Source organism: Cydia fagiglandana, chromosome 3 (genome assembly GCF_963556715.1).
Source record: "Cydia fagiglandana chromosome 3, ilCydFagi1.1, whole genome shotgun sequence".
Taxonomy (NCBI): Eukaryota; Metazoa; Arthropoda; class Insecta; order Lepidoptera; family Tortricidae; genus Cydia; species Cydia fagiglandana.
The window spans coordinates 23,577,076-23,594,970 of NC_085934.1; the positions used below are offsets into that span (position 1 = coordinate 23,577,076).

At 42.7% G+C, this 17,895-nt stretch overlaps 1 protein-coding gene across 1 annotated transcript in view; it reads right to left on the reverse strand.

The window, feature by feature from the left end:
* The window catches only part of LOC134680397 (DNA ligase 4-like), a 45,553-nt gene extending 27,722 nt beyond the window's left edge, over positions 1 to 17,831 (reverse strand). The window contains exons 1-8 of the mRNA XM_063539526.1: positions 16,146 to 17,831; positions 11,676 to 11,852; positions 11,098 to 11,230; positions 9,851 to 10,026; positions 9,155 to 9,322; positions 8,761 to 8,956; positions 7,178 to 7,391; positions 6,613 to 6,739 (exon numbers count right to left, since the gene is read on the reverse strand). Of these exons, the coding sequence (XP_063395596.1) occupies positions 6,613 to 6,739; positions 7,178 to 7,391; positions 8,761 to 8,956; positions 9,155 to 9,322; positions 9,851 to 10,026; positions 11,098 to 11,230; positions 11,676 to 11,852; positions 16,146 to 17,579 (2,625 nt within the window). The 5' untranslated portion in view covers positions 17,580 to 17,831. The remainder of the gene's footprint in view (positions 1 to 6,612; positions 6,740 to 7,177; positions 7,392 to 8,760; positions 8,957 to 9,154; positions 9,323 to 9,850; positions 10,027 to 11,097; positions 11,231 to 11,675; positions 11,853 to 16,145) is intronic.
* Positions 17,832 to 17,895: the final 64 nt, after the last annotated feature.

Consider the following 17,895-nt stretch of genomic DNA (forward strand, 5'->3'; position numbering starts at 1 on the left):
AACCTGCTCGACCAGTCTACCAACATACCGACAAAAATGCCACTCGTGCCTACGCTCACTCGAGAAAAACCTCTCGACGTTCCAAAGCCTTCTACCTGTCGTAGTTCAACAATAGATGGCGTTACTCTCTACGTGACTTTATTTCCACAATGCGCCAATAGACGGCATTACTCTCTACACAACTTTATTTATTTTGTTACAACCAAATAATACGTAGCTCAACATTGCTATTTAAAATCGATTAGCCCTATACAGTATGGTACAGGCGTCTAAAATAATGAACTATAACGCTGCAATAAGTCTTTCTGGTGTCAGGCTCCGACATATATATATATATATATATATACATATATATTACATATTATATATATATATTATATATATATATATATATATATATATATATATGTATATATATATATACCTATATATAATATTTCCACTGGAGCTGAAAGCACATAATAATTAATAGTACCACCGTACAGAAAGGAAACTTCCTACAAAAACGAAGTTTGACAGCGGTTCAGGGTCGAATCATGCTGTCCCTTTCTAATATATGGCACTATCCCTTTCGGCTATTTAGGGTTGTCAAAAATCAAGTGATTATCTTATCTGTGGTCGTGCACGCAAAAGGAAGTCAAGTGGTGCCAACCCTAATAATTGCTCGGAGCAATGCTGTGCTGAGCCGAGCGGAGCCGAGTTTGACCGAAGTCAGGAGTTTCGCACCCCTGCTGAAAGTAAGGATGAGCCTTTATTGTGTCTCCGCCTTTTCAAATATTTTAGACCCCATTCGTGTACCCGTGTAAATTTTGCAGGCTGTATAGCCTGTCCCATTTCTTATATCAAGTTCGCCATACATTTACTATGGCGTACGTGATCTTAGAAAAACAGACAGACTATACCTGAACGTGACTTTGCACTACCATACAGATTGATAATACAATATACCTAGCTATAAAAAATGCTTATAAAAGCAGAATACATTTATACAAAAATAAATATTTTCTTATGTTGAGTTAGTCTGTCATTTCATAACAAAATTTTAACTTAATCTCAATCGTTGTATTTTAATCTGCATTAAATAATTATACGTGAATTATTTGACTGGTTCTTCAATGTATTGCATAAACCTATCCCTGTCCAAGTCATATTCTAATCAAATATAAACCGCGAACTCTCAACGGCCAGTACGTACAGCAAGAAGTTTATTAGCGGATTAATGTCGCTGATTGGTAGTTATTGACGTTATATGCATTTCAACTACACTTAGCTATGTACCATTAGTGTAATAGAGATGACTATTATTTCGTTTACCAGCTTCGATTACAGGCTCTGTAAACGTATCGTCTTATTTAAATGTAGGCGTAATTGTGTATGTGTGCTAATTGGGCCCGAGAATTTGAACGGTAATGTTCCTAAAGGCGGTATCCTGGTTATATATGATCGCAGGATACAACTAAAGATTTGTACATGACGTTTCTGATGAGTTGATGACACGACGGCACGAAGAGACGGCATGACGGATATGATTGACAGTTAGCTGATTTGCTATTCGTACTGATTGCATCTTATGGGAGCCAACCCAAAGAATGAGAAAGGGAGGGCTGATCTGTATATCAATAAACTGTTCAATAAGTATGCAACCTCCTGTGCTATCATACAGTCAGCAGCAGAAGTCGCTATACACTCCTGGTGCTCAAAGAGAGGTAAACGTTTAAACTGTCAAAAAGTTGTTGACTGTCATGGTAGCATTTACTTGTGAGCGCTCAACATGTCACAAATATCTTAACAGTCGCTATTCATTAATTTCTACACTTACAACAAATCATTGATACCTTAGCTGTCCAAAAACCACTGGTATCTAAGCGGTCAACGTGTCAAATATATCTGAACAATATGGAAAAATAGACGTTTAAAGCATACATGTATGGTCGTATATTGAATGAATAATAGCTATGCTAATTTCAGGTAAGGCGTTTTGACAATCATCGAAAGCAGTACAGTCTTGTCATCACATACATCTATCTCACGTTTTGCCCTTCAACCATTGACAGTGGTCTGTCAGTCAACTTACTGCAAACTATTTCTTTTATTGAATAGAATCATCAATACGAATGAGTGACACATAGCGAAAGCTAACTGAAGCCGAATTTAGAGCCAATTGTCAAGGCACGTTGTGGTCTTGTTACTAAGGCGTTTGCTTTTCAAAGCAGAGACCGCGGGTTCAAATCTCAGTCGGACGCACCTAGAAATTACAGCTTTTTTTTTTTGGGTTTCATTTCTATTATTAATTTGTGGTTTTATATTAATTTCGCATAAGTTTATATGTTTTTTGAAGATATTATGTCACATGTAGCGTATGTATGACTTTCTAACAGGACGTTGTAGGTTTGAACCCGCAGTGGGCGTTCCTTAGATTACTCCTGTGCCGAATGCCATTTGATGTTTACTGCTAGGTTATACTAACAATAAGTTCAAAGATATACAGTATGTATCAGGACGAAAGGCCAAGAAAGAGACCCATTAATGTTTAGATCATACTGGACAACTTTTACTATGGGACCAACCCCGATAACGCGGAAAAATAATTGGAAGTTTTATACATTTTGCTGGTCTGATGTTGAAATTTTCTATGGGAGAGTAAATTTTTTTCCGGGGTTTCGGGGTTGGTTCCATAGTAAAAGTTGCTCAGTATGACCTAAACATTAATGGGTCTCTTTCTTGGCCTTTCGGTCTGATACATACTGTATATAACTCCGTATACTCTATCCTCTCTGCTAAGTTGTAAAAACAAAATTCGTCATTCCTCCAACAAAATAAAGAGAGGAGAGGAGATATTTGGATATGCTTAACACCTTTACTGCCCGTGCTTCTCACGTGGGGCCACGGCTAGCCTCTATTACAAAGCCATAAGGTTTACATGTCAGATTGGGACAGTGAACGTGTTACGTTTTCAATTCTATTGTTTTCTCCTTCGTTCTTTGATCGATTCGGAGCATCGTATTTTAGTACTATATAGTATATTTTAGTACAATAAGCGGGCTAAATAAATATATTAACATATAATATGCTCTACGGTTTGGAAGAACGGCTGCCTATGACAGTTAAAATAAAAAACCGATCATTCTCGTAGAACCTACCAAAGAATATATGTAATACTCAGAACCTACTTATTTATTGTCTAAGTTTGACACTTGACGATAAAATACTTCTTTAAGAAAGGAGGTGTCAATTAGTAGCTGCTACAGTATTTTTTATAAAGTAAAACTGATAAAACGTTGATGCTTAGTTACCATTGAAATAACAACTGCTTAGCAACTGGTGGCACCCTGGCTGCTGACGTACGTGATTGGCAGTGCGTGTAGGTATTAATGACAGCAGCTTGAATTTGAGTGCTTAGATACCACTGACTTTTTAACCGTTATTGTCATTGTGATTAAAAAAGGGTGTATGTGTTAAAGAAAAACTCAGAAGTTAAGATATATGTGACGAACTGAAAGCCTACGCTAAAATGACAACTTAGATGTCCTTATTTTTGTGACGATTGAAGTGTATATGTTTTCTTGGACACCTTGCCCGCTCAGGTATATCTGCTGCTGACTGTACAATACAATACAATACATCACTGGCTCAGTGACCCAAAGAGGATCTTGGCCTCTGACACAAGAGAGCGCCATTCTGCCCTATTCTGCGCCACTTGTAACGTTGCACGTTACTATATGTAGGTAATTGAACTAAACATAATCTTAAACTCAACTAACACTTAAAAATAATAAATAAATAAGAACTGTAATCATAGGCTTAGAATGTAGATTTAACCAAATCAATACATTAATTTACGAAATGAACGTAACGTTTCTGTGCGCGAGTGTACTTTCGGCCGAACAACGTTGTCAGCAGATTTGCCCTACTTATACGACCGGCCATCACTCAGCGCCCCACTCTCCTTCCAATCGCTTAAGAGAACGGCTGTGCCGGCTGCGTTCACGAGCCTCGCGCCGTGACCCTGCACGCGCCGGACGGTCCTCGTTTTATTTAAAATTTTAATTGTTATATTGAGAAAAAGTTTAAATCAGTAAAAGTAAGAAAATAACATAAGTAATTATGCTATTGCATAAATCAAAACGTAATTAAGTTCCGTCTTGCACCCCGAGTAAAGGGTAAGTGTTGAAACCAAGGCCTGTTCACTTCCTAAGAAAGTTATGTCCCCAAATAATTGCGCATGTGTGCGCCTTAAGCTTCTATGTGTGCGTTGGCCTCCGGGAAAAAGTTGCGAGTAATAAAAATAAAAAAAATTTTCTACAGCAACATTGCTCCCAACTCTGATTTAAATTATCACGAATTTTATACAATATTAATCATAAAACGGGACTTAAAACGCTTAAAACTTAATTACATGCGATTAAGTTTTATAATGAATATTTGCTTCCAACTGTCTTTATCAATGTTCATAAAATATATGGAGGGTAGGTACGTCTACCCACCATAATAAAAAATATATTTGTCAATGACTCTGTCCAACTGCTGTGGTTAAAGTTCATAACGAAAATTTTATTTATTAACTCTTTAAATAATACATACAACGTGTACCGCTACGTACCACTTAAGACTGTAAGTCTGTACCTACATGGATTACAGCAATGCACATAGAAAATGTGCTAAATGCGGAGCAACGGCTGTTGAAGCAGCCAGGGTGAAATTTACAACTTTAGTGGGTTCAGAAGGAACCGAGTCATAACGCATCTGGAAAGCGTATTAATTAACCGTGAAGAAATGTATGACTACAAATTGGAAATCTGTGTAAAATGCCGTGTGTAAAGTGTAGTGTATCTGTGTGTAAAGTGTAATAGGTAGGCATGCCTAATGTTATTTGTATAAAAGGTACTGAAAACTTTGTGAATGCGCTTTATTAATGTCTATTTTTTTATTAAGTTGCCAGTTGCCAGTTTTCAGTGTATATTTTTATATGTAAAACATTTTTTAATAAATAATATATATAATGTTATAAACATAAACATGCCTTTTATTTAAATCAATTGATAATACCACAAACAAGGGCAATTTGCATCTTGCATATATTTCGTGATATGAAGATAACAAATATGTTTATCAACAGAATTACTACCTACCAATACCCGCCAGGCTAAACCGGTTGTCAACTTTAGTTCCATTGGTACACAAAGACGGCGCCACTAGTATAAACGTATAAACGGTTGGGGACATTTTTTTGTATGGAGTTACCGTTCTTCTCCTAGTGAGTATTATATTCTTTGGTTGAAACGTTATTAGATTTAAGAGTGTGCTGGCTTATAGTGCTAATATGCTTAAAATAGTGTTAATTGTATCTCATTTCATGCTTAGAGTCTTGCAATTTCTTTTATCCGCCGAGTCATCGCTTGTTAACCGCTACGGCGTAACTGTAAAGTCCCGTTACAAAATGGCTGCCCATACATTTGGCCCAACCTTAAAATCCGCTAAATCATCTTGTAGTTTCGATTAATAGAGCTTAGTACTCCAAACTATTAGATAGATTTTAGTATTTTTAACGGTATTCCAATTTATATTCTTGCCTCTTTGTTTTGCACCTGCTGTAACTCCGTTCTGATAATGAACACCCACCAGCTGCTTTCTGCTCCCTACCGCCTAGCTTAGCGACATCAATGGGGTTCAATCTGAGCGGCTATTTTATACGTGTGCTTAAGGATGGACATAATAAATTCCAGGATGCAAGTTCCGGACTCAGAACCTGGGCGGCGGCGCGGTATTTTGCTCCCGGCCGGCCGCAGAGTACCCCAGGACGCAGAGGCCTCCGTCCACTCCAGCACCAGCGGGTCACGGCACCTTCCCACTGTTCCCCATCAACCCGGAGCGGTCCAGCGACGCGACCAGCTAGCGCGACAGGGGAGTACCGTCCATGCCACGGAACCAGACGGCCATTTTTTTTAAATCATAACGGACCTTTACCACGGCCCTCGCTCGGCAAAATTGGATAGTTTTTTTTTTTTTAATAATAAATTATTTATTTGTGAGCAACTGGGTGTTTTCCTTGACCACCCAGCCATAACCGCTTCACACTTCACGCCAGTTGGGTATTCCGAGGGCGGACAGGTCTTTTTGGGCTTCTTCACTCCAGCGGTATCTGGGACGCACAGACGGACGTTTTCCGCCCGGGTGCCCCACATACGCTCTTCTCACAGCACGATCCTCCCCCATCCTCTCCAGGTGACCAAGCCAGCGGAGTCGTGTGGCTTTGATTTCGCCAATTATATTAGGCATCGCAACCAGCTCCTCTAGCTCCCTATTTTTTCTTCGCCTCCAAGTGCCATCTTCCTCTCTGATAGGCCCCAGAATCTTCCGCCAGATTTTCCTCTCCGCCACTAAGAGCTTGCTCTCTTCTTTCTGAGTCAGCGTCCAAGCTTCACACCCATACATCAAAATTGGTCTAATTACAGTCTTGTAGACTCGAATCTTGGTCGGTCTACTGATCAGCTTGGACACTAAGACTCGATGGAGCGCTGCCGAGCATCTTAGGGCGTTTTGGACTCGAATATCTCTTCCTCCTTCCTGTGCTATCATATGATTTAATAAATAGCTTTAGTTTATTATAGTTACCTCGGGTTTGACCTTATACCAGCCGGCATTGCGGCGGTTGGCCAGGTAGTATGAATCCAGGTCCTTCACCACGATACCTTCTTCTTGGTCTTCGATCGCTCTGTTTAGCGCCTCCAGGATCTCCGAACTGTCAGGTCAAACTAAACGTTTATTGTTTACTTAGCTCGGATAAACCCTAACTCTAAAAAAGATAAGTTTCTCGATTCTATGATGGATCTTCATAGCGAAATAAAGTTAAAATAGATACATAAAATTAAAAAGCCAAGTGCGCGTCGGGCTTGCACACGAAGGATTCTGTATTATGACATTACGAAAAAAAGGCAAAAAAATCACGTTTGTTGTATGGGAGCCAAACTTAAATATTTATTTTATTCTGTTTTTAGTACCTATATGTTGTTATAGCGGCAACAGAAATACATCAACATCTGTGCAAATTTGTGCTTGGTGACAGGCAGACGGATAGCGGAGTCTTAGTAAAAGGACCGGACCCTTGTATTAAGATTTAAGACTCCACTATCCCTTTTACCCTTTGGATACGGAACCCTAAAAACACTGAACTACTTACAGGTGAGTGACTGGTCGGCGCTTGCTCCGCAGCAACACTCCTGGCACGTCTGTTATGATGGAGTCCAGTATAGCCAGTCGTTCCCGCAGAGGAGCCCCGCCTCCGTCCGCCGGGCCCGCCAGGTTCCGCCCGTTGTAGTGGAGCACGTCGAAGGCGCAGAAGCACGGTTGGAAGGCCGAGTTTACGGTTATCTTCTTCACGTCGAAGGACATGCCTATTGATGTTATTATTATAAATATTTTGAAAATTCTGTCCCCGCTTACGCCATGGAACACAGAATATTTTGTACCAAACGCTCTTACTTGGCTTTACCTTTTAATATTTAATATGAACCAATTCGAACGTTTATTGCTTTTGATTACTATTAGGTATACTTGAAATTTGAGCTCATAGTCTTAAACGTACGGCTTAAAAAATTTCAACATTATAAACCACTCTAAACTAACTAACTAACTAACTAACTATTTTGGCTCAGCGATCCAAAGAGAATCTTGGCCTCCGAAACGAGAGCGTGCCACCTGTCCCGATCCTGCGCAACTTCCTGCCAGTTACTGGTATCGCTGGGAAGACAGTGTGGCGGCGGATCTGCTTCAGCTTCGCGTCAGTAAACCACTCTAAAACAGAATCTTTTTCAACAACAAAGCCACTTAGGAAATTGGTAGTGGACTTTATAGATGCTAAGATGTAACGCATACTGGTGCTAAGCCTACGTTCTAAACCGCCGCACCGGCCTGTTAAGGCCTTGGTATATCGTTGTTTCGAAGATCCGACTGTTAAGCCGACCACTGACTAACAGGCCGCCGGACGATATCGGCCTGTCAGTTAGAACAAAAATTTGACAGTTCCGAACAACTGACCGGCCGATATCGCCCAGCGGACTGTTAGTCAGTGGTCGGCTTTAATTCGAAAATCTTATCGCAACGTCATATCAACGGTAAATTAAGGGTATTGCTGTTAAAGTATTACCACAGTACACTAAGAACAGTAGTGAATCTAAGGCCGCTTGGCAAGTTATTTGCCTACTCTTGCGTTGGCGTTTAGGGTTGTCACTTTTATTGTACCTTCATACTGATACGCGACCCGGCCGCCGCGCCCCGCGCCCCACGGCGGGTTGGTCAACGTCACCTCGTAACACATGAGGCCCTGGTACTGGCTTCTTGCTAAATTCAATTTTTAAAAAGTTTTTTTCTCGATTTTAGCCACCGTAGCCTATGGAGACTAACAAGTAACGCTAAGTGGTATTCGTAGGCAATGGATGTTCCTATATTAAGGGTGTCACATGTGCGTTTCTGACTTATGATGTAATTGTTCCTACAATACAATACGACCGCGGCGAGCTGTACTGACGCCTACCGTCGGAGCAGACAAATGCGAGCGGGTGGGCAGCGTATTCGAATGCACGCGATCACAGTCGCGGTACGGCCCACACTGCCGCCACCGTATTCCCCCGTATTTTATGCTAATGTGTGCGTGGCAGCGCGTGCGTACACGGCGTCCGGTGCGCACGCACACATTCAAGCCGGCAGCGGCACATTTCTATGAAGATTCACTACTGTTCTTGTACTGTGGTATTACTGAGGTACCTTTGGTCCCGAAGAGCTGGCGCTGCTTGTGCCAGCCCATCATCTCGCCGTCCAGCACCACACTTTCAACTCCCGGGGCGAGCCCGGCGCGTAGTTTAGGAGTGAGCAGGCCGCTGCCGTCTCCGGTGCCGTAGTGGTGGCCGTACGAGTGGCCCTTGCGCGAGAAGTACTCGAACACGCCCTCGCGCATGTGAATCTATGATATTTACTTAAAATTACTTTAAAACCTCCTGAGATAATGTATGTAGTCACCGAAAAAATCAGAATTATCGAAATAATAAGAATTGGGGGGCCGTTGATGGACCCTATTCTGTCGAGATGAAAAGCTTCTTAAAAACCTACAAGGCTCGAGTATCTACAAGGCTAGTATATGAAACAAGTGATATTTCCCGACCTGAAATCGCTCGCCGTCGAACTTCTCCTCCACAATGTAAGACGCAGGTGGTAACCGCGACACGCGCGTCACGTCGAGGCGCTCCGACAGCATGGGGCTGACGGCGCAGAACACTTGCACGCCGAGCTCCACAGGACGCGCCGAGCCCGGCTCCAGCTCCGAACAGGTCTGATCAAACAAAACAAACCTTTAAGGCTTTTGGGGCAACACAGAGAGAAACACTGGGGGAAGAGTGAGGGAGGGTACTTGTTCTCTCGCCCCGAGCAAAAAATCTATCATGACCATGACTCAATGTTAACTTTTATAAAATGTAAACATTTCTACTAGTACTGCAATATATGCATGTTTACTTCTTAATCACACAAAATTACTAGAAATTTTGCCACAAATTATAGCGTAAGTATAACATGGATTATGATATAGGATACATTTTATCCAGGGAATCCTCCTATACGGGGATGAAATAGGGATTTAAAGTTAGTAGGAGAGAAGAGAGTCCTTATTTGAACAAAACACATAAAAAGTAAGCAAGGACAAACTTCGCCTCCTTATGTCGTGTCAGAAAATCAGTACTTCAAAAAAGAAGATCTCTGGTTTATAAAGGGTTGACAAAACATGACACCCCGTAAATTGTAAGAGCTTGAAGACCTACATAAAGTGCGCGAAATCGAGTAGGCTACAAACAATAATACTAACCTTAAGCAGGTTGCTACAAGAGTCATAGTACTCTGGCGCGTCGGGGTGCATGGCGGCGAGGATCCTCGCGTGGCCTATCCGAAGGCGTAGGTCCTTGAGCACTATACGTAGGAACCACTTGAGTTGGTCGGCGCTCAGTTGGCGGAACACTGTGCGGAAGGCCTCGTCCAGTACTCCTGCACAAGAGGCAACAACGTTTACCACGAGGAACTATTATAATGTACCACACATAAATATTAACATGAATATTTTGTTTTTATAACCTAGACACTAAATGACCGTTCGATCTGCCATTTTTAGTAAAAATGACAAAATTGATATAAAAAAGGCTGGTTGGGCCAATTATATTGTAAATTGGCCAATGAAACTGTATTTTAATTAAAACTAAGGATTTTACGTTACGAGTGGTATGTCACTCCAGTATACGCGCGCACTCGGTCAAGACTACTGAGCGAGAAATACAGATCAACTTTTTATTTACTCATTTATTTAAACTATATTGTACAAAATAAAAACTTAATATAAAAAACCGGCCAAGTGCGAGTCGGACTCGCGTTTCAAGGGTTTCGTACACTAAGTCCTACCCACGCTTTACTGCACATTTCTAATAGGTTTTCCTGTCATCCATAGGTAAAGAACTATTTTGTGTGTTTTTTTCACAATTTTATACCACTGGGTAGTTTCGGAGATAAAGGGGGGGGGGGGAGCGGAATGGTAATTTTTTGGCTATTTTCTTTTATAACTTTTTTTTCTTTATTTAGAAACAAACAGTCTCTTATAGTAATAAATTATTACAATAATGGATTATTAGACTTATAGACCTACAGTTTCCTTAATAAGAATATATATACCATACATCTTATATAAGTAGTACTAAAACTAAAACTAAAGATACTGTCCGTTTTTTCTTAACTTTTAACCTATGTATTTTAAAATTATAACAAACATGTCCACTTTTTAGTTACTCACTTGCCTTCCCCCCGACCTGCGTGTTGGCGATCTTGTCCAGCACCTCGTTGGCGTCCTTCACGGTGAGCGAGCCGGGCTGGCGCGCGAAGCGGTTCATGAGCACGAGGCAGGCAACCCCGACTGACTGTCGTCTACTCACTCGCCTTCCCCCCGACCTGCGCGTTGGCGATCTTGTCCAGCACCTCGTTGGCGTGCTTCACGGTGAGCGAGCCGGGCTGGCGCGCGAAGCGGTTCATGAGCACGAGGCAGGCAACCCCGACTGACTGTCGTCTACTCACTCGCCTTCCCCCCGACCTGCGCGTTGGCGATCTTGTCCAGCACCTCGTTGGCGTCCTTCACGGTGAGCGAGCCGGGCTGGCGCGCGAAGCGGTTCTTCAGAACGAAGTAAGCCACGCCGGCGAGGTCACTGTCCTGTAATAAAAGCAATAATTAATATCTGTACCGGCCGCCTGTTTTTTCCAATGAATATCGTTCGCAGTTAATTATATATATGCATGTATTTTCAGACATATTAGGCCTTGAGGTGAGGTGGTAGGAGAATGTCGGCTAACCTGTGCGTGGCCGACGGAGCGGTAGCTCGTCAGGCGCAGCGCATCAGCGGCGGTCGGCGGCAGAGCCAGCACTCTGACCAGAGTGGACCCTAACGAGGTTTCCTCGAGGTGGTAGGAGGAACAGGCCCTAGTCCGGGTGAGGTAATGTCGGCTAACCTGTGCGTTGCCGACGGAGCGGTAGCTCGTCAGGCGCAGCGCATCAACGGAAGTCGGCGGCAGAGCCAGCACTCTGACCAGAGTGGACACTAAAGAGGTGTCCTTGAGGAGGAACAGGCCCTAGTCCAGGTGAGGTAACGTCGGCTAACCTGTGCGTTGCCGACGGAGCGGTAGCTCGTCAGGCGCAGCGCATCAGCGGAGGTCGGCGGCAGAGCCAGCACTCTGACTAAAGTGGACCCTAAAGAGGTTTCCTTGAGGTGGTAGGCGCCTCGCTCGCGGTCCAGCGCTGGAAGAAGAAGACGCATCACGGGGAACAAGCTACAGTTCTGTAACAAATGTTTGTAAATAAGAAATGATATCTGACGACCGGTCTGGCCTAGTGGGTAATTAGTGACCCTGCCTGTGAAGCAGACGGTCCTGGGTTCGAATCCCAGTAAGGGCATTTATTTGTGTGATAAACACAAATATTTATTCCTGAGTCATGGTGTTTTCTATGTATATTTTATCATGGGCGTCATTGTCCGACATATGTCTGAAATTATCGGAAGAAGCGTGGATAGTTTTAGCTTTCGAGTGAGGTGACGAGATGGCAGATCCTCCAACACGCAGCAGGCTCTGTACCTTTTTCCCAGTGATCCTTGCAGCCTCCAGCCTGAACTCGTCAAAGAAAGCCGTCAGTATCTTATCCTGCTCCGGCCGTTCTTTCTTCTTCTTATGCAGACGCTCAAGCAAGTCACAGAGCTGCGCGAACGGCATGTCCTCCGCGGGGACAGCCTCGGCCTCGGCCTCGGGCGCCGGCGCCACAGGACCAGACATCGTGGGACTCGTCTGCAAATTTATTAAAGCTTAGGGCAAATTTGTGCCATTTTAGAACACAACACAAATACAATAGTACAGTCATCAGCAATAGTATCTTACACAACTAGGGCCGCAAAAATATGTGACACGTTCTTATTTGGAGCGCAATAAGAGCGCGTCATATATTTTTGCGGCCCTAGTTGTGTAAGATACTATTGCTGATGACTGTACATTGTGCAACATGGGGCGTAAGTTGAATATTGCAAACGAGAGTAAGTTAAATCGCGACGGCTTGCCGGAGCGATTTATACACTCGAGTTTGCAATGTTATTACATTTATTACGCCCCGAGTTACACACAATGTTTTTCATCACACTTGCGATACAAAAATTAAGTACAAAGACAAAAAACTGTTAATTATTCAAGCACATACCTGCTTAAATAATTAACAGCTTGTATAACTTGCTTTGTAACGTTCAATAATAAAATTATCGTACGATACGATAATTTTATTATTGAACGTTACAAAGCAAGTTACTCGTATATATAGTAGTATACCCTATAATGGACGTGGAACCAGTAATGGGACAAAAAAACATAATTCCTCTAAAATAAGTATCTAAAAGTAGTTTATAAACACTGGCTGTATGTTATCATACATAAGAGTCCTAGAGCTGTCTCAGTTTGAAGTTTCATTAAATTTGGTTGTTTTTTAAGAAATTGGCGTCAACCCAAAAGTTGTCGTGTCACTGAAAAAAAATACCACTACGAATTCTTGACAACTTCGCTAAGAGTGGTGAGTTAATATATTAAATTTTAATTAATTAATACTTGATGAAAACTAGAATGTGTTTTGTTAATTGCATTTACCATGAGATAAGGTATACAACACACTATGTTGTGACTCCACAGCAGTGGCGTAACTAGGGGGGGGTTGGAGGGGGCACGTGCCCCGGGCGCCGTCCAACGGGGGGGCGCCAAAATGCACAAGACCTTTCGTTAGGAGGGAGGGGGGGGGGCGCAAATTCGGTGCCTGCCCCGGGCGCCATATCCTCTAGCTACGCCTCTGCTCCACAGATGTAACAAAATAGTGGTATTTGGCCCAATCCCATTATAGGAGCTGTAAAACTGCGTACCTCCTATGATGGGACAATTGACAGAATGATGCTTGCCATGCCATAATTTCATGTTTAAACAATACAGAAGTAAAATGTAGTTACGAAATATGTCAATCAGGAGGTATTCTCGGACTTCGGATAAATTAATATCGTTTTTCCAAACTTTTATTTAACTTGCCCTGTTAGTTAGTGTGGGTCCAATCTTGGTAGCTGAATTTGAGCCACTTTTCGATTTCCGATTCAGTTGAAATTTTGTGTAAGTACGTAATTAAGTATGCAAATCGGATGATAATGCAATTATGATAACATCGACCTGATCTGATGACCTATTTCAATATTTTGGAGACAGGAGGTGGCCATGGGAACTTTATCGCAATAAACCCTAACTAATTGTGTTTGGGTATATTAGAATTGTCTCGATGGATCTAATACAATAATAATTGGCTGTGGAAAGAAAAATACATTCAGCGATAAAAGCTTATACCAAAAATGGATTTTTTTGCCGTAACTTATTCCCCATTTCAATATTTTATACTGATAGAGCAATGTCCATTATAGGGGGCCCATTACTGGATCCACGTCCATTACCGGGGGCCCATTACTGGAGCTTTAGTGTCCATGACTGGAGAAAAAAAGCATAGTTTTAATTTGTTAAATATGTGGAAACTAATTGCATTATCTTTGATACAACACGGCTAAAACATGAAAGACGGATAGGACTTTCATCTTTTAACACGCTAAGCGGTAGCCCATTTACATGTATAAGGGAAATAACATAAATACTCCAAATTTCCTCTTCAATGTCCCATGACTGGTGCTGTTACTATATGTGCTTGAATATGGAGACCTCGCGCATGACTAAGAATACGTGTGTAAGTTCAACCCGTAAAATTAGTTTAACTTTGAGCATAGGTACCTTCCTACCAGTAGCGGCGTGCCATAAATGTTCACTAGGTAAGCCGAAGTTTATTTGGCTTGCTATTTCTTTGGAATTTCTAGAATAAAGTTCTCAGATGTCTCTAAATAGGCAAGCCGATGGGAATCAAGTCAAGTTCTATAGACGATCCGTCACTGGTACCTACTTAGGTAGGTATACTTAACGTATTTGGTGACTTTTGCCTTTTGAGAGTTTTGAGTCTTATGCTAAATTAATAATGATTTCCGTCTGCTCGTTTGCCTCCTATATCATAATTTTTTTTATAAAGGTTTATTAAAAAAAAAAACACTTGTAAATACAAATTAAATATTTAGTTTAGAGAATCGTCCAGCAAACTGATAATCTGTTGGCCCCTTTAGTGTGGTGTGCCTGTCGGCATAGGCCTCTTCCAGTAAGAATAAGATACAAAATTAGAATTACCATACGAACATAGCGAGAATTCTTTCGCTTGATGGAATAGAATCCCGCGATGACTTGATGGTTCTCATCAGGTGGTGGCGCTGTTATTTATTATTGTAGTTGGGAAGTGTTCTAATATAGATACTTTAAATGATTTTAATTTTATTTTCTTACAAACGAATGTATTTTACATGAATATAAATGGCTAGGAAAAGTTGGGCTGTTTTAGGTCATGTACAGTACGGACTTTAATTGTTGAGCCATTTAGGGTTTACTAATTACATTGGACAATGCATACCGTTAGTATTGACAGCTAAATTAGCTTGAACCTTAGATGGGTCAACACTGTGATCGTGGGATCGTACCGACTCGTACATAGATAAAATCAAAATATAACGATATAATAAAATTTATTCAATCACAAGATGCTTAAACAGGTACTGTCTCGCCACATGCGGCGCATGGTCTTTATACAGCAGGTGCAGGTTGTATGCGGCCTCCATCCTTAAGTCAATGGCGCCGTGCGTGGCGCAGCGCGCCGCCGGGGGCGCCTCCAGAGCCCTCTCGTAGTACTCGATCGCCAGGTTGTTAATACTTAACATGTGGTACGCGCGACCGATGTTGTACAGCGCCTCCTGGTCGCACTTCCTCATGTGCTGATACGTTATCAAGTACGACATCCCTTGCAGAATCAAATTGTGGTGCTTATCCATGGTTCGCTGCGCCGCCATGATCAGCATCGTGATCCCGATGAGAAACGCAGAGATCGGCTCGCGCCGCTGATCGTGGTATTCCAGGAAGTACTTCAATGCTACAATATAGCGGCCTGATGTCAGAAAGTTGTTGCCTAAGAATAAGTTTTTAACAATATTCGAGTCTTTTTGAAAGAGCCTCGCTAAAAATTTCATATGTGTGTTTTCGTCGATGGAGTTGATGACTAGATTGAGGATGTTCCAGGAGCGCACGCTCGGGCTCTTGACGCAGAAGTCGCGGATGAAGGAGAAGGCGTTGTGGTGGTCGTGGTTGAGCAGGCAGGCCTGCAGGCAGTAGAACTCGATCTGTGGCCGCTGCGGCGCCAGCGCCTTCGACACCAGCGACCCGAACGTTAGCCGCTGCATCGCGCAGTACTGCTTGTGCTCGCGGGCTATCTCCAGCAGCTCCAAGAAAAAGTTCCATTCTTCCTGGGGCATAAATTTAAAAGTATCATCCTCATCGAAATGAATATCGTCTTCGTTATAAGGATTTTCTCCACGCACTGTTCTGAATTCTTGAATAAGATCAACGCCTCCTCTCATTTTGCGCGCAATTTTGAGCTCCTCCTCGTGTCTAAACCTCACGAAGGTTTTTGATAATAAAGCTTCCCCTACTTGTAGGTATTTGAGCATACGACCGTACTTTTTGAGGGCACAGCAATGCTCGTAGAGCAGACTGGCGCTGACAACGTACTTGTAGTCTTGCTGCAGGATGTCCAGGGCCTCGTCGACGCGGCCCTGACTCTCCAGGATCACGAACACGCGCCGGCGCGCAGCAGCGTGCTGCGGCGCGTGCTGCAACACTTTATAGTAAGAATCTATTGCCTCATTTTGTCTTCCCAAATTGTACAAACACTCGGCGTGTTTGAGCCACACTGCCCCAAGATCAAAGCTGGGGTTCTGAACTAGAGGTTCCAGAAGTTTGAGAGCCAGGTGGTGAAGGCCAACAGAAGACAGAGCTTCTTCTATGTCCATATACAAATCGCCAGCTTTCTCCACATTGTTGGTCAGGAAGTCTGCGAGCAATGTCTCCACAAGATTAGTGGCTCCGAGATGGATGAAGCACACAAGTAACTTGCTTTTCAAATCAATAGGCAGACTGTTTGGTAAAGTGCAATTCAAATAGTTTGTTTGCTCCTCAAGCATGTGATAAGCATTCTCTATGGTTTGTATTTCTGCTTCTATCTCAACTCCTGCATTTGCAACAAACACTTCTATGCAAGTCTGGTATTGCTTCTGGGAAATGAGAAGCTCTAGGAAAATGTTAGTGTCCTCCATGGAGAAGAGATTAGCACACTTGTTGTATGCTGCCGTCATCACTACTAGAGCATTCTCCAACTCATTGTTGTTGTGATACAGAGTGGCAGCCATCTTGGCATATTTCATGATAGTTTCTCCTTCAGTTGGGGGCATGGATGTTGCAATTTTGTGGTAGCATTTGACTCGAGACAAGCAGAGAGTATGTACAGGATACTTTGCTTCTTCAAGAGAGATGAATAATTCCAATCTTTTCATATGATTAGCCAGATTGTGAGGATCAGCTTTTATAGCTTGAGTGTAGCAGAGCATCTCCTGTTTCACGTCATTCCGCTGTTTAGACAGAGCTGCCAGTCTAAGCCACTCGGTGGCGTCAGACGGACTCAAATGAGCGGCCAGTAATGAGAACTGCATAGACTTGTCCGCATCATTCTCATATATCTGTGCCAGCGTCTGGTAGGGTTCAGGCGCATTAGGGACCTGTTTGATAATCTCATGGCACATCTTTTCGGCTGTCTCTTTGTCGCCGCGCACGAAGCGCAGGTTGGCCTCGCCCATGAGGCCGAGCAGCGCGGGGGTGAGGCGCGTGCCCTTGCGGCGGCGCACGAGCGCGCGGCCCGCCGCCTGCGCCGGCTGCTCCGGGCTGCGCGCCTCCGCCTCCTCCTCGTCGTCGTGCTCGTACCACTCGCTCGAGTACTCCGCGAACGACATCTCCCCGCTAAGAAACTTATTGGTCAACTCATTCTCTAAATCCATTTTGTCAGCGAACGGCCCCGGTTTCATATGATCCATTTTGAATATTCAATAAATAACGAGTAATTATAGTTAGCTAAGTCTGATAATAAGTTTATTCTTTAGGACAACATGAGTCACTTACTTCGACAACTCGCTTTAGTCACTACTGCGGTACCAGCATCCAACATGTGTGTATGGTTATTTTCTGTTTGAATTGTTCATTAAATTGAAAATTCTTCTCTTCTTGAGTTCTTGCTATTTTCAAACAAGAAACTTAAGTATTTACAAGTTCACCAATTTCACCGCACGCATGATTTGTTGACAAATCGGCAAATCGCGCACATGACATTTCAAAACATTTGACGTAACCGAG